Source organism: Psammomys obesus, unplaced genomic scaffold, assembly GCF_907164565.1.
Source record: "Psammomys obesus unplaced genomic scaffold, mPsaObe1.curated_primary_1811, whole genome shotgun sequence".
In the NCBI taxonomy this organism is placed as follows: domain Eukaryota; kingdom Metazoa; phylum Chordata; class Mammalia; order Rodentia; family Muridae; genus Psammomys; species Psammomys obesus.
In genome coordinates, this window is record NW_026594377.1 from 263968 (window position 1) to 284049 (window position 20082).

At 57.0% G+C, this 20082-nt stretch overlaps 1 protein-coding gene across 1 annotated transcript; it reads right to left on the reverse strand.

Annotated features, from left to right (window-relative positions):
- Fcho1 (FCH and mu domain containing endocytic adaptor 1) lies at window positions 1-16522 on the reverse strand. The gene is given in 28 exon segments (XM_055618870.1): window positions 1-156; window positions 238-402; window positions 657-712; window positions 874-1073; window positions 1282-1414; window positions 1607-1762; window positions 2247-2355; window positions 2452-2539; window positions 2634-2740; window positions 3239-3481; window positions 3619-3713; window positions 3939-3990; window positions 4311-4335; window positions 4417-4603; window positions 4948-5024; window positions 5227-5251; window positions 5683-5755; window positions 5867-5911; window positions 6397-6493; window positions 6575-6673; window positions 7397-7501; window positions 7644-7796; window positions 7962-8103; window positions 8242-8316; window positions 9135-9226; window positions 12017-12091; window positions 12680-12720; window positions 16330-16522. Coding segments are annotated over 26 exon segments (2649 nt in total). The 5' UTR covers window positions 12044-12091; window positions 12680-12720; window positions 16330-16522; the 3' UTR covers window positions 1-133.
- Window positions 16523-20082: the final 3560 nt, after the last annotated feature.

Here is a 20082-nt window from a genome sequence, read left to right on the forward strand (position 1 = left end):
TAGAAAACTTTATTTAAAGAATACTAAAAGGCCAGGGCCTGCTTGAGGACGGAGCAGTTGGCTCAGCCAGGCTAGGATGGAGACGCCTGTCCAGAGTCCTGCCCAGGGGAGCCTCGGCAAGAGGGTGAGCACCTCAGCAGCTGGCGAGGTACATCCCTGCTGGGACAGAGCAGTGGCCTCACGTGGGCTCCCCTTCAGGGATCTCCCCCCCAGCACACCCCCTCCACCGGCAACTACCTGTAGCGAATCTCCGCTTTACCAGGGACATGCGGTAGCCGCCACCCAGCAGCTCCAGGTCCAGGCCGGACAGCGTGGCGCCCTCGCTGGTGAACTGAGCGGCCACCGGGCTTGGGGTACTGGGTCCCGACTGAGGCTGCCAGCTGGCAGACAGGTGGCCTGAGCCTACGGGGGCCGGGGGGGGGGCGGTGCTGTCAACCTCAGCTAAATCAGACCTTGCAAGCCCACACGAACCCCTCAACCCAGGCTCCAGGGCTCAGGGAAGCCCTCCCGCCACAGGTCCTTTGCACAGGCCAGTCCCCTGACATTTGTGCTCTGGGATCCTTCAGGTCCCACGAGCACAAGAGCACCCCCAGTTTAACAAGTGCTTCCCACCAGCGATTTCTCCCATGCAGCAGCTCCCATCAGACATGACTCACCCCCTGCCTCACACACATCTGGAAGCTTCCATGTGAACCTCTTTTCCTCTGTGTTCCTGGTAGCAAGGGAAGCTGGGTCAGGCTTTCCATAGAGTTACCAGTATGGCCCATGCAAACCCACCGCCCAGCCGAACCTCAGTTTCACCACCCATATAGGCGTGGGGCGTGACACGACTGTCTGCTGGCCCCTGAGCAGCAGCAGGGCGGGGTGGCTTACCAAGTAGCAGCAGGCTGCAGGCGCACACTGGTCACTGGCTCCCCCACGGGCAGCAGGATCTGGACGTTAGTGAGCGGTGTGGACACGGCGGTGGCGCCTGCACGGTAGCTGTACTCCACCGAGACCCTCGTGAGCGTGGGCCCGCACTGCCAGTGGGCGCTCATTTGCAGGGGCACTGACTCGGGTCCAGGGCGGGAGAACTTGGGAATGAAAGGACGGGTGGCAACACCGCCATGTCCTGCATTGTGGAGTACGCAACCGCACTCCACCTCCCTCGCGCGCTCCCCAGCCGGGTCCTCGGACCATACGCAGTACCCCACGTGGCCACCAGAGGGCAAGAGAGCGCGGACCAGCCACGGCGCTGGTCTGCCCCCATTTCATGATTGCCCGGCTCTGCCCTCGCCCCACCTGGTACCGCAGCAGCATTAGGTTGTAGTAGGAGGCGGTGGGGTTCTGCTCCGCCTGGTGCTGCAGGGCCTCCGTCAGCGCAGCCATGTTCAGCCAGAAGTCTTTGGTCTCTGGGTCACTCTGGGAGGGGTCACTGCAGAGATAGGACATCCTCACCTCAATGCCCTCCCACTTTAGCCAATCGGTAGGAGAGGTAGTTCCAGAGAGGGAGTGCCACCTGCCCCGTGCCACACAGCAACTATCAGGAGGCGCTGCAGGCGCTTAAGACCCTGGGCCCCTGGCTCCACGGCCATCTGTGACCTTCTCGGCCACCCATGCAAGGCACCTGAAGATCAGGTCAGCGTTGGGCTGGAAGTGTTCCACAGGGGCCGTGTGCACCAGCCGGAAGCTGAGGACGGGCGGGGGCGGGGTCCCACTGAACACACGCACGATTCCCGCAGGAAAGGTCATGGTCAACTCCCCGGTGACTCGAGCCAGGCAACTGGGGAGCCAGGGACAGACTGAGTGTGGTATCTGTGCTCCGCCTGGCCATGTCCCACCTGCAACCCCGAAGCTCTCAAGACGTTCTCATTGTTCCCTCTCCCCAGCTTCTTTTTCTTCCTCTCCTACCGGACGGACGAATCTCCCAGCCCTCAAGCCCACCCCAGAGCTTGGGCTTAAGAACTAAGGAAAGTGTCTTCCCCGATCCCTTTTCTCCTGGGCAACCAGAATCTCAAAACAGAATGAACTGCTGTTTTGAACACCACTGGCATGGGTTTAGGGTCCTCTTCTTTGGGGCTTAACATTATGATCTCATCTTTTGGATGTCAACCCCAGGGATTGTTCACCCCTGGCCTGTCTCCACCCCACATCCCTTTGACTCAATGCCCATGGCTGCAGACCAGCCTCAGGACTCCCCAGTCTCTCACTCAACTGCCCTCTGGTTGACCCTGCATTTGGCATTGCTGTCCCCTGTGACTGCCTACCTGGGGCTGTGGCCTCGGAAATAGGCATGGACATACTCAGTGAAGGCCGTGGCCACCGGCAGGGTGTCCTGAGAGCCTAGAACCACAGGGCTGGGGCCTCGGGAGATGCCTGTGGGGACACGGGATCAGAAGCAGGGTAGGCCTCACCCACTTATCCCCCAGCCCAGACAGAGAAGGGGACCCATCCCCAAGGTTCTCCACAGACCATGTCCCATCTGGGTGGAGAAGCTGGGCCGATCCGGGGTGATGCCGGGGGCAGAAGATCCCAGCGGGGAGGGGCTGAGTGACCGGCACTGCAAGGTACAAGAGAATTGGGGCTGAGAGCTGCCCAGAGCTACTGGCAGAGGCCACCGCTTCCTCACACTGCCTCACCAGCATGTCACCCACCAAGTCGCCATTGCTCCTGGTGAGTGGACAGGACACCTTCCTTGACCGAGGCCTCCTTGGTGGCGCAGCCAGGCCTTCCCTGGTGGGGTCAGCGGTTGACGTGGGGTCTAGAGTCAGGACAACACTGGGCTGAGCCTCGACAGGGTTGAGGGCTAACGCCCTCAGGGAGAGACAGGGTTCTGGGACTGCCCCACACAGGCTGCTGGCTGAGGACTGACAGGCTGAGGAGGGTAAGCCGCAGATTTGGTGATGGCACACTCAGAACACCTGAGCCCCTGTCACTCTGATGTCCTGCCCCCTCAGCACTTTCCCAGGCATGCCAGCCAGCTGCCTAGGCTGGATTCTGCTCCAAGGACATCTCCATTCAGTGGTGGCCACAGGGTTCAGCTAGCCTCCTTCAACACAGCCGTCTCTGGCCTATCATCCTTGCAGCACTCCTGCATCGCAAGCCCAACCTCACGGCCAGGGCGACTTCAGCACCATACTGCAACGAACTCGACACCTGCCCTCCTGCCCATCAGAAGGCCCCGCCTAGGAAAGCCTGCACCTAGCCTTCCCTGGGGACCCCTGCCCTGCCCGGAGATGCCTGCTGGGTTTCAGCTCACCTGTACCTCCCTCTGGCCCCCACGGACCTGGGGAAGGCGCACGGGGCATTGGTCCCCTGGCTTCGGAATGCTGTGCCCTGCAGGTGGGTGGACTCTGTGGGGTGCTCGGCCGGGGGACCCAGGACTCAGGGGATGGGCCAGGGGCAGCGTGTGACGGAGAGTCCAGGCCTGAGTCCTCCACGTTCTCAGGGGAAGAGGATGAGAAAGGAGAAGGGCTGGATGTGAAGCCCAGGCTGCTGGAGCCTAGGAGGGAGGGGGCGGTCAGGGGCGTGGTCACCGCGGTCCACGCCAGCGGACCCTCTTCTCGGGCTCCAGCCTGGGTTGGAGCCCCGCTGCTCCCCACACACCCGGCCCGGCCTTCTGCAGTGCACCCCCTCTACCCGTGAAGTCCTCGTGGTCGAAGGCAGACTCCAGTGGCGGCCCAAAGAGGCTCTTGGACAGTGGTTCCTCAGAGGCCAATGGCTTCTCCACAGAGCTGGGGACAGTGACAGGGGAGGTCGGAACCACCAACCACCGGCGCAGCTCTGTGGCCTTTCTGGGCCCCGCCCCTGTGTCCCCTTTCCCTTGGAAGACCATGCTTTCTGAAATTTTGAGCCTTGTCTACAGGCCTCCCCTCCCAGACACAGCACAGGTCCAAGAGTGGGACCTTAGGCAGGGTAGATGGAAGCTGAAGGTAGGGACATGTCCCCGAGAGACCCACCTGCCCGTGCGTGGGGCCGACCGAGGTCTCTGCGGCTTCCCAGAAGCATCCCCTAGGACAGACAGAGCCTTGAGTTTCTGTCCCAGAGGCCCAAGGTGACCAGCACAGTGGGCAAAGGGATTGAGCCGACGGGAGCCCGTGCATCTGTGTGAGGAAGTGACCCACCCTGGCCCAGGCTTGCCCAAAATCCTGCCCCTGCTAGTGCAGAAGTCCCGCTCTATCTGGCTCTAGGCCTGGCTCTGCTGCCCTTCGAGCTTTGAATGTCAGAGCAGCTCAGCAGCCTGTCTGCAGCCAGCTCTCATTCTCAGCTGTCCAAGCCATCATTCGCAAGTCCCCTCCCAGGGCCTCCTAAACCCGCAGCCAGCTACTCACGTGAGGAGTGACGTTTCATGGTGCCCTGCGCAAAAAGCGAAACATCAAGCAAGGTCAGGCTCAGCAGCAGCCAGCTGGCCCCAGACCCCTATGGTCCCTGGCTCACCCCTGGGCCTGGAGGGAGGATGAGGCTGCCAGCTGTGGCCCTGAGCTGGGCAGCTGCAGCCTCGGAGCTGCAGGCCACAGCACGCATGGGGGCGGGCTTGATGTGCACGTAGAACTTTCTGGGCTCCTCATCGTCAAAATCTGAGTCACTAGAGGAGAACCGCGGGGGCGCGGCCGCACATGGGCCACTGTCAAGGAGCCAACCTTGAATGTGACCACACTCCTCCCGTGCAGTAGTTCTGTCCCCTTCTGCTCAGGACACTATCCCAGGAACTCCCATTCAGCCACTAGACCCCAACACTGGCACCCTTCTTCCAGGCAGCCCCCAGGATAGCCACCGTAAAAGTCCACCTGTTGTGTCAGTCTGTCTGTGTTTGAGAGAGGATCTCTCTTCACAGCCCTGGCTGGCCTGGAACTCCCAGGCTGGGCTCACACAGACCCGCCTGCCTCTGCTCCCGCAGGCAGCCACCTCTCAGCCCTGCTCATCTTTCCCATCATGTAGCACAGGAGCCACCCCTGCCCTCTCGGGGACACAGTCACCTAAAGGATATTGTTCTGAGACACATCGGGGCGCACACTGAAGCCTTCGTCATCCACCTCGGGAGGAACCTGGGGGGAGGGGTCAGGACCAAGAATATAGTACAGGGTGTAGTCAAATCCAAGGGGGAAACTGAGGCACAGCAGAGCTCTCAGTCCCTCACATGGGGACCACAGAGGTGAGACTTGATTCTGAGCCCCACTCTGGGCCCCTCTTTTCAGGACTTGAAGATCAACCCCAGCCCACCTGCTGACCATCCCCCATGGTACTCACCCCCAAATCAGACTCCAGGAAGTCACTGGGGACAAAGGAACAGGGATGAGTAGTCAGAGCCCCCAAAGGGGGAGCCCACCATATTGCCCCAAGCTGGGCCATAGGTTGGAGCTCTGGGGCTTCACTGAGACTGTTGGGAGTGTATCTAGAGGGAGCTGAGTCATAGATATCCTCAAACAGTAGAGCACTTGAAGAACTAGCCTTGGCAAAGGAAGGGATCATAGCCAGCCTAGGCTACGATGTGCCAAGCAGCTTCTGGTCCTGCCTGGGTAAAAAAAGGAGTTCCAAACTTGGGGAGTGGCACTATTGGACTAGCCTGGGTGGTTTTTCTGGGATAGTCCAGCCAAAGGCAATCCTGGGATAGCCTGAGATTGGGAGAGTGTCATGTAGGGGACTTCTGTGCTAGCAGGGGCATGATTTTGGGCTAGCCTGCGCCAAGACAGAGTACTTCCTCACACAGATGCACGGGGCTCCCTCCGGCTCAGTCCTGGAAGGCGGAAGGCCTTGGCTCCTCGGAGACGTTTCATTGCTATTGACAGAGGTGGACAGCTGAGCTCTGGAAGGTTCTCTCCATCTCTATTTAGATCCCCCTCCCACACTACCAGGTCTAGCCTGGGCATCCAGGCCCAGACGTACTTGCCTTCCTGCAGGGCCGCTGAGCTGTATGCTTCGAAGTCCAGAGGCCCTGGGGCAAAAGACGATGGGGAAGTCTGAGGGCAGAACCAGGCCTGCCAGGATGGAGGGTGTGAGAGGGGGACCTAGGTGCGGCAGACAATATGAAGACAGCAAGGGAAGCAGAGCTCTCCTGGTCACCTGGACCTGGGGACACAGTGTGTCAGAATGTGGGGGATAGTGATATTTAGGGGATTGAAGAGGCAGGCTCAGAGAAGTTAAGAAATATGACTAAGGTCACACAGCAAGGCATGAAAAAAAGATGGAAGCCAAGCCTGACTATGAAACTCGGGCACTCAACAGACAGCTTGTGCTCAGCAACTACAATGGCTCCCTTCTGCTTTGGAGAAACAGCCAGCCTCTGAGCTGACCTTTCATAACCTCTTTGGAGTGATAATAGGTGAGATCAGTTATCAGATGCCTTCTGGGGGATGCGGAACTGCCGTCATTTTTTTGAAAGAAGAAAGAGAGGGTCAAGGAGACCTGGCTGCCACTCACCCGGTTTCTCCCGCCCAGTGCCCTTGCTCTCTGCAAACTTCCTGAGCAGCATGTCCACAGTCACATTTTCCACATTCTGCTTAAATTCCTCATGCACCTGGGTGAGTGGAGGCATGAGAAGTAGGGCGGGGCCTTGGTGGGCAGGGCAAGAGGAGGGGAGGGAGTGGCGCATTCTCACCTGCCCAATCTGCACGTGGGTGTCCTCCACGGAGTGCGCATAGGAGCCCAGCAAGGCCTTCATGTGCTGCAGGTGTGCCTCCTCCATGGCCTGAAAGCGCTGGTTGGGGAAGGGCATGAGACCCAGGCTGACCAATCAGGTCAGCCCAGCTCCTGTCCACTCTGCGTGGCTTAAGGAGGCACCAATGAGATTCTGACTTAGGATTTTTGGTGCGAGTTAAAAGGATACCACTACTCCCCCACCTGCTGTGTGCTGGCCTTTGACCCCAGACAGAGGCATCTCTGAGAAACTAGCCTGGTGTACATTGTGAGACCTGTCTCAAGAAGAGGGGCCTTGGGACTGGAGAGATGGCTCAGAGGTTAAGAGTACTGGCTGCTCTTCCAGAGGTCCTGAGTTCAGTTCCCAGCAGCCAAAGGGTGGCTACCAACCATCTATAATGGTGCCCTCTTCTGGCGTGCAGGTGTACATGTAGGCAGAGCACTTTATGTAATAAATAACTAAATCTTTAGGAAAAGAAAAGTGGCCTTGCTGGATTAGAGATATACCCTTTGCAATCACAGATCTCGTGTCAGCCTAGGAGTTCCTAGAAACCCGAGAGCAGCAGCAGAGAAGACTCCTAAGCACACCATTGGAATGCCTGGGTCCAGGCTGACACGGCCGCGCCCACTGGCCAGTGGTGGCTTCACTCAGCAAACCCACATACAAACTGGTTCAAATGACAATTTCTGCTTTTTTCTCAGAATGCCCACACACACACACACACACACACACACGGCGTGCCAGAGCCACTGGGCCGTGAGATCCACAGGGCCGGGTTCTCACCAGCGCAGAGTCAAGCATCTTGATCTCGAAGTCTGCGCGGGCTGAGTTGTACTTATCCACGGAGCGCCTAAGGCTGTCGGCAGCCTTCTTGCTTTTCGTTTCCGCCTGGGAACCATAGACAGGGGACGGTCAGGCGGCTTTACCGCCTAACAAGCCATCTTCTGAAAGCCGGGGTGGGGTGCCCACACAGCTTAGTGCCCAGCACTGTGTGGCATGCTGTCTCTTTCTGGTCACGATGCCAACAAACCTTGTCCATCTCCTTTTGGCTGGTGTTCTCCCTGCGCAGCCGCTCCAGGTCCATGCAGCGGCTCAAGTAATTCTCGCGAGACTTTGGCAGGAGCTGACCCACGCCTGCCAACACCTGCACTGCATCCACAGTGCCCAGAACCTCCTCCTTACACTGCGGGGGGCGGGGGGTGGGGAGCAGGAAAGGGGAGGCTCAGGAGATCCCCACCCCCACCCCGTGAGCCTCTCATGCTCTTCCGGGCTCATGTCCACACTCTGAGCCGCAGGCATGTCCTGGGAGCCCCCGTGCCCCTGCATGCCTGCTGAAGCAGCCCGCTACCTTCTTGTGGGCCTTGAGCTGCTCCTCGCCATAGCGGAGCACATCCTTGAGGAGGTCGTGCAGCTTCCGAGTCAGCTCCAGGTGGCACAGGGCCAGCTTGTCCGAGGACACACGGAAGACCTCCCAGAGTGGGGCAAAGGTCCTAAGGACAGGCAGAGCCCAACACGGCTGGCACACCCAGGGCCGTCACGCAGCACAGCTGTCATTGCTGATATGGAACTCGGCAGTTGTGTCCACCTGGTCACCCCCCAACACACACACCGCGTGCACCTGCACTCACCCCATAGGCGTCCCGTTGCTGGCCAGCTTGGACAGTTTGGCCATGGCCTTCGAGTATGTCTCTTCAATGCTGGCCCTGGGTCCGAGAAGGGGCAAAGATAGGCAGATTATGATACCCTGGGAAAAGCCTCCCCCCCACCCCCAGTTTCCCCATCTCTACACCTCTCAAAAAAAGTTTTGGAAGCTGATTGGATAATTGTTTTCCTGTGGTTAATCTAAGTAATATTTTTATTTAGTTAGTTGTTTGACACAGGGTCTGGCTATGTGACCTTAGTGGCTCTCAAACCCATGGTAATTCTCTGGCCTCAACTCTCCCCAGTGCTGGAGTTATGGGAGTGCACCATCATGCCTACAGCACACGTTTTCACTCTGACGCCAGCGCCCGGGATCGTCGCTCCTGTGTGCGAGTGTGCCGTCTTATTTTCAGTAGAAGCATCAGACCCTGAGTCATGGTTTAAGAGATGCGTGTAGGCCAGTGAGACAGCCCGGTGGGAAAAGACACTTGCAGCCCAAGACCCTAGTTCAATACCCAGAATCCACATGGTGGAAGGGGACCAACTCCTGAGCTGCCCTTCATGTGTACATCATGGCATGAGCATCGCCCCTCCACACAGATAAGTTCAAAGCAGAAAACAAAATAAAAACAAACAAAAAGGTGGCTTGAGGCAGAAATGGACCAGTGGGATTGGAGGACTTGCATCTGATTCCCGGAACCCCAGGAGCTCCACCCCCTTGATCCTTCCAGGAGTCCCAGGGAAGATGCTTTGTGGGAGAGCTCTGGTGGACACATCCCTGGTTGGGAGTGTCCATGTGTGGGCATGTCCACCAGTGGGTGTATCCCGGGTGAGGGGTGGTCCCGGGTGAGTCTCTGAGTGGGTGTGCCCTGGCCCTCACCTTTCTCTAATGAAGTCAGCCAGCTCCTTGGTGGCCACAGGACCCTGCTTCACACAATGGTAGAGGACCTCAAATCCATGGTTTTTGTCCCCCTGTAAGGGATGAGAGAGTAGATGTAGAAGACAGAGAAGGGCATCCAGGTTACCTAGCAACAGAGACAGGCCTTGGTGACCAAGAAGCCAAATGACTGCAGAGATGGGTGAGGCCTAACCAGATCAGCTGCATTTTCCCACTGGCCAGAGAGTGGCTTCCGCAGAGAGAAGCCTGGGACTCTCGCTGCATTCCTGAGGCCATCGCCTCCTGGGTCTCTCTATGTGGCCAGAGGTTGACTTCACGTCTTTCTCCTCTATCCTCCTCCTCGTTTTCTGAGTCAGAGTCTTTTACTGAACCTGAGACTCATGACTAACGCCACAGAGACCCTCCCCTCCTTGGTGCTGGGGTGTTATGGACATGTCCTGCACGCCAGCGTTTTACATGGCTTCTGGGGTCTTAGACTCAAATCCTGATGCTTGCAATGACAAGAACTTTACTACCAAAGCCAAGAGTGGGACACACCCAGGTCAGCCTTATACCCACGTGTCCCAGGCTCAGTGCGTCATGCCTCACCCATCATTATCAGTGGTTCTTTGCTGCCAGACAGCTGCTGATACCCTCAAAATCCTTAGTGTATCCCTGCTCCTCACCTCATGGCTTAGCTTCCTCCTGGCCCGGCCAGCTACCCTCCAGACCATTCCACAGTTCCACAGCGACTCAGAGCACCAGCCTCCCATGGAGGTCACGGTCTGTCCCTCCACCCGGTATTTCCTCTCTTCCAACTCTGTGCTCTGGGCCACTTGGGGCACTGGCTGCCCTTCTCTGAGCCCTGGTTCTCTTATGTGAAAAAATGGCAGCGATGGTATGCCACACAATGGCTTTATGGATGAGATATGTCTGGCAACAAACGCCTTCTGGGTAATAATGAGTGCTCCACACACAGCTCCCACTGAGCCGCCTGCTGCTGCTGGGGAATCCTCGGGTGAGGCTGCACCAGGCACTGCCGCCTAGGCCATTATCTCAGGCCAACACAGAGCCAACACTGGTCCATTTCCCAGAGCTGGCAAGCCCTCAGCACTGTCTGCCTCAGTCTAAGTGGGCAGCAGGGAGGGTCTGAGGAGGGACGTCCAGAGCCTATGTCACTGATCAGAACCCCTGGGTGACAGCCAAAGGACGTTCTAACACAGTTTGACACCCTCTACTGCACACACATCTGCCACGGCTCCCCGGGCTTCTGACCTTGACTTACCTCAAAGGAACAGGAGCACCCTAATACTGGTCAGCATTGGGCTCCTGGTGAGGGGTTGGGCCATGGTTCAGTAGTGGAGCCCCTGCCTAGAATTCCCCAGTGAGGGGCTGGGGCGTGACTCAGGGGTGGAACCCTTGCCTATTACCTGAGAGGCCATGGGCTCTGTTTTCAGCAGGGCAAAAACAGAAAAGGAGCCCAATATATCAACCACAGACCCATGATCCAGAATATACAACTCTCTTTCATGTCCTATTCTACCTTGGGAAACTGAGGCTGGTTGGCCAGCCCCTTTCTGGGGAGAACCTCTGAGCCAGTGGGATCCTGAACAAAAGGGTCTGAACACCTCTCAGCCATGCTATCTTGGGGTGTGCATGGGAGGAAAGTTGGGGTGGCTTCTATTTTCTCTTCACTCATTGACTTCTCCTTCCCCCATTTTCACACCTCTATGGAATATAAAACACTGACAATCTACATAGGAGCTGCCACCACCGCTCTGAAATGTGGAGTCATTTGGGCTGCTGTTGCAGGACAGGGGTTCAATAGCCCAGAGGACACCTCCAGGGGTTCCACAGACATTCAGTGACCTTAGGGAGAAGACTGAGGCCTGCAGGTGGCAAGGGATGGTGGGGCCCTTTAAGAAAGCAGAGGCAAATAAGAGGAGCCCAGCTGGGAAAGGAGTGGGGCTTGTTGCTAGGGGCAACCAGTTGCTTAGCAACCAGCTACCACTTTGCAAGCTGTGGGCCAACTAGAGAGGAAGGGGCCTTTCAGCCTGGTGTCTTCCTGATTGTAGGCGTCCATCCCCCAGGAGGAGCACCAGGCTGCTCCTGCGTCCTCAGTGGTTCCAGTTCCCTGGCCCAACCAACCGAGGAGGAGACCTTGGTCCTTGACTGCCACCCAGCGTCACAGCTCTGAGATAGACTCAGGATGTTTGCTGCAATTGTGATTGCTTTTGCATAGCCTGGAAAAGCAGCCTTCAAGGCCTCAGCAAACTGGGCTGTGAGGAGCCCTGAGGTGGGCTGAGCCTCAGGATCTGCTTGGCTCTGTGTACCCAAGAATGGAAGCTTCTCTCTCAGGGCTCAGCTGTGGCTTATGAGAGTCTCTTATCCCAAGACCTGGTTTGCAGCAGACCTAAATGGCCAACGGTGCAGAAGTCAGGAGTAGGTCACCCCCCAAAACCAAACAAAAACAAACTCCCTAAGATGGAAAAACAAAACAAAACAAGAAACACCACCACCACCACAGAATTTCCCTGGCTGGCCTGGCCCAGTGCGAGGCCATGTTATTCTGACATGTTATTTGTGGAGACAGGTTATAGGCGAAGCTTGCTTGGGACTGCCATTCTCCTGCCTCAGCCTCCCTGGGTCCCAGCTCTGTACTGTGCGGCCCTCGGAACACATGTACAGCTCCAGGGCAGATTCTCGGTGCTATAATCTGTTTCTTGCCCCGTCAAAACAGCCCATGTCTCCATGATTTAAATTGTACTTCCTTTCTGCCCAGTCCCCCCTTGACCATAAAAGTCTCTATAGCTCTTTATGAGCCTTCACCAAAATAAGAGCTATGAAGAACAAAATGAAAAGGAAACAGAAAATACAGGTCTTACCCAAAAATGTTCCCCAAAATATGACATCCTGTTGGCTTCTGTGGAGACCCCTGGTGGCCTCTGTCCTGTGTCAGTCTGAAGAGAGAGATAGGTTTGAGGACCTGAGTCAGAACCAACAAGGGCTTGAACAGGGAAATTCCAACCACCTTCTCTTGGGTCGAGATGCAGGAAGGACTAAGGAAATGAAGGCCCAAGGCCAGGAACAAGTCAGGTCCCCTGAGATGTCTCAGCCTTAATCCCGTAGCCCTAGGCAACAGGGCACATATTCCCCAGTCTTACAGGCCTTGGCATGGGCTAGGGGTCAGGAGCTGGGTGCAGAGGGCCATGGCAACTAGGGTGTTTAAGCATGGATATGAGTTTGTGGGGAAAGGTCAGAGTGGTAATTGGATGAACTGAGTTCTAGACAGAATGCTTCTAGGCCATTTCAGATATAGGGGAACGGAGTCACTTTGCAAGAGGGGAAGCTATCTGCCAAGGTCAAATGGCGGGAAGGGACAGTGAATTTCATGTCTTGAACTACAGAGTAGTTTCTGTGGGGAAAGTCTGGGTATGATGAGCCTGAGAGGTCAGAACCCCAGGCAGGTCCCCGAGATGCCATGGCCAGTCCCCCACCACCAGCAGGGGCCCATGAACACCAGCCACCCCTCAGAAGCTACTGTTCACCTTGCTCTAAGTCATTCAGCTCTGTGCCTCAGTTTCTCCATCTGTAAGAGACAGAAAACCTAGAAGAGGTTTAGCCGGAGACTAAACCTTTGCATAGGGGCTGGGCTGGTGGCACAGAGGGGTGGCACCAGGGCTGTCACAGGAGCCTGTGTCCTCATCCATACTTCATGAGCTGCTGGGCTGCACAGTGACAGTTGGAGCCCAGGAGGCCCAGCGAGACGGGATGGGACAGCTGACCACAGGGCCGGACCATCCGGGCCTCACTGGGAGACCCACTTAGCCCTCAGCCTCAGTTTACCCACCATAGAAACTAGCTGCTCCTTGTTTTTGCTCTGCAGCCAAACCTGGCCTGGACTCTGCATCCTCCTACCTCAGGCCCTCGGGGACTTGAGCTGCAAGTCACTGCGCCTGGTGGGAGCCGATGGGGGGAGGGGCTGGGCACAGGTTCCCCTGGCCAGACATGGAAAGGCAGCGTGTCCCAGATAAAAGGAGGACGCTGGGCATGCCAGGTCCCGAGGAAGGGTCTGGCAGCTGAGGGGTCTCAAATGTGCACCCTCCAGCCTGGAGCTGGGCAGTGCTTCCCTCGTGGTGAGACGGGCTGACCTCCAGGGAGGAAAGCCCCAAATGCCCATGTTGTGAGGTTTTTTGTTTGTTTGATTTTTAAAGCAGGGTATTACTCTATCCCAGGTTGCCTTCTAACTCAGGGCCATCCCCCTGCCTCAGTCTCCCAAGGACTGGGGTGACAGGCAGGAGCACTACCTCCCTCCCTCCCCCCAACCCTGTATCCTGGTGCATGGCTGGAGCCAGGTAGCTTATCTGAGCCCTAAAGTGTGCTGAAGGACAGAGACCTGACCACACCCCTGTGGCAACTTCATCCATCTTCCCTGTGGGTCAGGCCCTCACACACACATCCTTGGGGGCCATGACCACAAAAGCCATCTGCATCAGGCCAGATAAACTTCTACCAGGATCAAGAGGCTCTTGGGCAATGGGTGTTGGCGTCCCGGAAGCCATCAATGTCACCAGAGCTCATGTTATACAGCCACAGCCACCACATACAGGCTGTGCTAAAGGGTCATACTCCGTGCTGTCCCCGCCCCAGCCAGGCCAGACACCAGCTCTCAGGGCCATGCCCACCCAGCTGCCCTTGACAGGCCACAGCCCACACCGGGCAAGGGCCGACTTGGTGGTGGCAGGAGGTGGCACCAAGGATAGGCGCCGATGCTGCCACCTGGCCCAGGAAGTGACAGCTACCACTGGCTCCACACAGAAGCCCACAACTGGGGGATGCCTTCCTGTTCTGGACTGACAAAACTGGGTTCTGGGGTCAAACAACTCACCTATGGGCATGGAGGGCCGGGGCCCTTTGGGATGGAGTCAGCACTTGGAGGCCACAGCAGCCCCTGACACTTCCGCCAGCACTGACTGGGGGAGGGCAGGAAGCCTGGCCCGCCCTGCCTGCCACCCAACCGTCACCTTCCCGCCCAGCACCCCTGGGACGTCCCCACAGCCACAGGGCTTAGCCACACAGGTCTCAGAGCTGAGGGAGCAGGCTGGGGGCCACATGAGACACTAACTAGGACAAGCGTGGCCACCCACAGAGCCTCTACCTTGGCCAATAGGCCAGCATGCCCATTCGGGGAAACCAAGGCTTTCAGACGGGTGAAGCCTCCCTCCTTAGAAAGGGAAACTCAAATATTCTTTACAACTACTTTAGGACCAGCAGATTACAGTTTGTTTTTAGACAAGGTCTCATGTAGCCTCAAATTTATTATGTAGCAGAGGATGACCTCAAATTTCTGATCTTCCTGCTTCCACTTCTGGGTGCTGGGGTGACAGGCATGAGTCACCTTGCACAGTTTTGATTTGTAAATATTAAATACTACAAGGTGTTCCTTAGCCCCACGTTCTTGGGGTGTGTTTGTTTTGCTTTTTTATCCCTGTAATTTGGAAAAAAGTTAAATTACCACCAGAGGCCCCTAAAAATATTTTGGCCTAAGAGTTTACCCAACGAAACCCAGGGCTTCTTGACCTCTGCAACACTAGAATGAGGCCCAGAGACCGACAGACACTTGCTCAGTGTCACACAGCACTCCACCACTCCCTGATACTAATTCTCCAAAACCTTGGGCCTAGGTGTATGAACAGTGCCTGGGTGTCAGGCTGGTGCTCTGGGTGACAGGTGTAGGCTGGCTGTGCCCACAGCACTTGGCCCCTTGCTGTGTGACACCCCCACACACAGTACTCCAGTACTCCATGGAGAGACTGAGACCCTTGTGCCAGCCTTCAACACACATACACACATTGAGCACCACCGTGTACCCCCAGTCCATGGGATGCTGATGACTCTGGCCAAATCCTTCAAAGACATCTCACTTTCTCATTGGCTGTGACCCCATTTAATGAGCACAATATCATAATTAATATCATAAGTAATATTTACAGCACGCCCTCACTCCCACAGTCACCTCTGATCTTCCCACAGGGTTTCGGCCCATTTCACAGAAGTCTCAGCCAGTCCAGTCTGAGTATACAGAATTGGGGGTGTCAGGCTTCCTGTCTAGGATCACCCCACTCCTGCAGGGGCAGGAATTAAATACCTCATCTCCCACCTGGAACCCCACCCAGGAACCGGCTGGTCCTGGCGTAGGTAGGTGATGGTATGTGGGTCAGGGTGTGACCCAGGCAGCCACACCAGTGGGACCAGGGTGACAAGAGTCCAGTCTTGATTGAGGGCGGGTCTTGACTGTGGGCGGTCAGTCTTATGGTCAGGTGGGAACTAGCCTGGCCTGGCCTTATGTCTCCTCTCCCAAGGCCAGACTGTACCCATCAATCAATATCATGGTTTGTTTTTGTTTATGCTTTTCTATGAGGCAGAGTCTGGCTATGTAGCCCAGGCTGGCCTCAAGCTGTAGACCTCATGGCCTCAGCCTCCCGAGGACTGAAATGACCAGACTCAACCCATTTTAAAGCGTGAAAAACTGAGCCTCTCCCAACCTTTGGCCCAAGACCGGGGTCACCATCTAGCAAAAATGGGGCACTAGGGTTGGGAATCTGAGACAGTCTGGCCTCTTCACCCTCTATTCCAAAGAGGAGGCAGAGGGTCAGAGAGGTGCTGTCACCTGCCCAAGGTCACCATGAAGCAGGTCCCGCGATGCAGCCGGCAAGCGGAGGGGCGGCCACGCTGCCACCTCCTCCGCACCCCATTCTAATTCTGTCCCTAGAAGCATATGCCAGCCACCCCCCTCACAGAGCGCGGGAGTGCCCGGTGCAGGCTCCAGGCCTCTCCAGGCCCAGCTTGCCTGGGAGGGGACCCCACGCTCCACACCCCACCGCCCCCGCCCTGCAGAGCCCCCACCTGCCCGTCAACCCCAGGGAGGTGCAATGAGAGGGAGAAAACCTCGGCTCACAGGCGAGGATGGGAGGGCTCACGGGCAGCGAAGGAGGCTACCTGCACCTTAGGGCCAGCGAGCTGCGGTCTAGAGACCCCAAAGGAGATTTGGGGGTCCTGAAGGGGTCCCCGCCTCCCAGCCCAGGGTTGAGGGATGCAGGGAAGCAACGCCCTGCCTTCTGCAGGCTGCACCTGCGCTCGGGTCTGGTCAGGGTGGCCGCTGCGCCCCCGCCCCGGCCCCGCGCCCGGGGACACTCACCGCCTCGCGCCGCGGCCACCTGCGCGCTCCGGACTCGCGTCCCGCCTTCCCAGCGCCCTGCAGAGCCCGCGGCGGGCCCGGCTTACGGGGTGTGGCCAGGAGAAGCTCCGCCCCGCGGCGCTTCACGAACCCTGCGCTGGTTGGCTGAACCGCGCCACTCACCCGCAGGCTATTTTGCATATTTTAAAGCGACAGGAGAAGCTTCTAGTTTCTGCACCTGTCAGTCCAGCGGAAACAAGGGAGGATAGAAGGAGCAGCATTTATTATCTACTGCGTGCATGGTTCATTGAAGAACCAAGCCCTCCGAAGCTGTGAGTGAGGTTATATAACAATATATTATGTAATATATAGTAATAATAATATTTTGAGCCTCATTTCACAAGAGCCCTGAAGAACAAAGAGGGCTAAAAGTTGCTTTGGAAGTCACACAGCAACTCTGGTCCATCTATTCATACTGCATATCATTCGTTTATTTACTCAGGCTGGGTGTGCTGGTGATGGAGCACGCTGCTCCAGCACTAAAGAGCCCTGTGTTCAGTCACCCCTATGACAACTTTGAGAAATTTGCAACTCCCTGGCCTGGGCTCCGTTTCAGCCTTCCATTCAGGGACACGTAGCCATGCATGGTGCTGGCCTGGAGTGCAGGAGCTGGTGCTCCGGCCTCCCAGGTCCTTCCGGCCCGTTTGTCCCCATAGCCTGCTGCATTCTCTACATGACTCAGTCATATCTCTGGCTATGAAGTCATGGAGATAGTTCACCAGTGTGAACCATAAGAAGGAACATTGTGATCGAGTGATCATGTGTGTGTGTGTGTGATTTATACACACATTTCAGTGGGTGACTTTACTGGCTGGTTGTGTGTCAACTAGACACAAGCTAGAGTCATCAGAGAGGAAGGAGCCTCAGTTGAGGAGATGCCTCCATGGGATAAAGCTGTAAAGCATTTTCTTTTATCTTTTCCTTCTTATTTATTTATTTATTTATTTATTTATTTATTTATTTATGGTTTTTCGAAACAGGCTTTCTCTGTGTAGTCCTGGCTGTCCTAGACTCTATTTGTAGACCAGGCTGGTCTTGAACTCACGGGGATCTGCCTGCCTGTGCTTCCCCGAGTCCTGGGATTAAAGGCTCATGCTTGACACCACACCCAGCTGTAAGGCATTTTCTTAATTATGATTGATGTGGGAGGCCCAGCCCACTGTGGGTGGGGCCATCCCTGGCTGGTGGTCCTGGGTTCTATAAGCAAGCAGGCTGAGCAAGCCATGGGAGAAAGTCAGCAAGCAGCGCCCTCCATGGCCTCTGCACCTGCCTCCTGGTTCCTGCCTGAGCCACCGGTCTGACTTCCTTTCACGGTGGTCATCACAATAAAATATTCTGCAACGGAGCCCTGAATGAGAACGGGTTTAGATGTGTGATGTTACACTGTATTCAGCAGTATGGCGGGAACCACTGACTACCGAGTACTTCCTGCCTTCAGAGGCTAGCCTGGGCTCCGTGTGGAGAACTGTGTGTTCAGAGGCGGCTTCTGGAGGCATCTGCTCTAGGATTTGGCCATCACTGGATGAGTCCACCAGTAACTCCCAGCTGGGCGGCTGTGGCATGATGGGCACACTAGGAGCCAGGGCTTCAACTGGAGATAAGGGTCACCCCAGCAACCCTTCCTGTGCTCTGGGAAGTGAGCAGCTTTGCAGGGGCTGGCAAACTATGACCCCAGTGACCCTGGCCTGGGGCAAGATGAAAGCCGGGCCCTGCCCAATCCCCGTGGAATAGCCGCCTCGGAGTGGCTGGTCCTGCAGGACTCTTCCAGCACTGCACGGCTTCCTTTTCTTTTGTTTTTTTGGGAATGCTTTTCGGTGTTTCTGCGCACTCTCAGCCGCTGTGCTCAACGAGCCGCGCCCACCCGCCAGCTTCCCTTCTGATTAGTCATTTATTCACCTTTAGCTCTTCCGTCGTCTCCAAAGCCTCCTGGGGACTCCGGCGAGGTACCCGGATGGACAGCCGGGGTGGGTTCTGTTCTTCCCGCCAGGCAGGGAACCCAGCAGGAATGCGGCACCTCACACAGGCGAGGTGTGAGAGCATTCCCACAGTCCACCCTCCTTGCAACCCTGGACCGAGGCGAGCTAGAGAGAGGAATCCGAGGACACAGGCTGCGGCTACGACACGGAGAGGCAACGCGGCGGCCTCGGGAACCGCAGGGGCCGGGGGGGGGGGAGGCGCAGTCCCCACCAGGCTCGGACCCCGCTAAGCGCGTGCACGTACACAGCTTCTGCAGCTGAATCTGGGGACCAGCAAGACAGGCGTCCTTCTGTCTCCGCCCACTTCCCTCAGTATTCGGAATACAAGAGCAGCTTTTTAACAGGGGTCTGGGAATCGAACTCGGGTTCTCAGGCTTGCAAGGCAATCGCTTCACTCACTGAACCATTCGCCGGCCCACAAATGCCGTTTTTTGTTTTGTTTTGTTTTTTAAGACAGTCTCATCAGGTGGCCCAGGCTGACCTCACCTGTCCACATGCTCCCGCCTCAGCCTCCCGGGCACTGTGAAGGCACTTGGCCCTACCCCTAGCTAAGACTTGGCTCCAACCCGGTCACTAGCCCCTCCCCTTCCAGCACTCCTCATGCCAGCCCCTCCCAGCACCCCTCCATGGCCCCCTTCTCCCCTCCCAGCAACCCTCAGTGCCCGCCCCCTCCTCGTCCGGACTCCCTGACCCCTGGGCTGTCAGCTTGGCCTTGCTCCCCCTGGCGTCCACCCCGGGTCCTGAGTGGCAGCTGGGGCGCCGCGAGTGTAGCGTTTCTAGTGCGGAATCCGCCAGAATGGGGCGGACCTCAGACAGCTGCGGAGGGAAGGGAGGTGCAAGAGGAAGAGAAAGGAATGGGCAGAGGGAGGGTGAAGGGTAAGGGGAGGGCGGACTGCAGTGAGGGAGGAAGGCACGCCCTGGCCTAGGATTGACAGCACACCGGCTGATCCCGCCTCTCTGTCTCCTTGGCTCCCAGGGTGGGCTTGGGCCCTGGCCAGGCCAAATGGCATCTCTCCAGAAGGCCTGGCCAGTTGCTGGAGCTGTGTCCATTGCCTGGTGCTGGGAGTGACCAGACAACGAGAGAAAATAGCCAGGTTCCTGGGAGGCTGAGGCAGGAGGATGGCTGGTTTGAGGTCAACAGTAGATAATACATCTAGTGAGTCCATGTCAGCAGAGAAGTCAGGGAGAGTGGGTCAGTGCTCAGCCACAAGCACCTCACCAGCGCACTAAGGTGACGAAGCTCTGGGTTTGGGAGTTTTTTCTTTTAATTTTGAGACAGGTGCTCTCCGTGAAGGCCTGTGGCCCTCCAGTGCACAGAGACCCACCTGCCTGGGTCTACAGAGCGCGTCCTGGGACAAGCAGTGCTACCGACTAAAAGTAAAAAAGCTGTGCTCACAGCCTTCTCCAGCTCTTGTCTTCTGAGGTGCTGCCAGGTGCGGCCCAGGCAGCGGTCTGGCTGATGGGCTCACACCTCAGTGGCAGCGGCTGCTTTACTTGCTCGTCCCGAGCTGGTGACATTACTTTGTAAGGTTCTACAGAAGCCCTGCTGGAGGTGGTGGGGATGGAGCCTTGGGGACAGGCATCTCTGCCCTTCCTGTCAGTCACATTTCTGGCCAGCCATGAACTCAGTTGCTCTGCCATGCCCAGAGCCTGAAAAACCCCGCCCCTCCTATCAATCTACTCTAATGCATTTGGCACTGGGCTTCAGGTGAGACTAGGTAGGGGGTGCTCGTGGCTC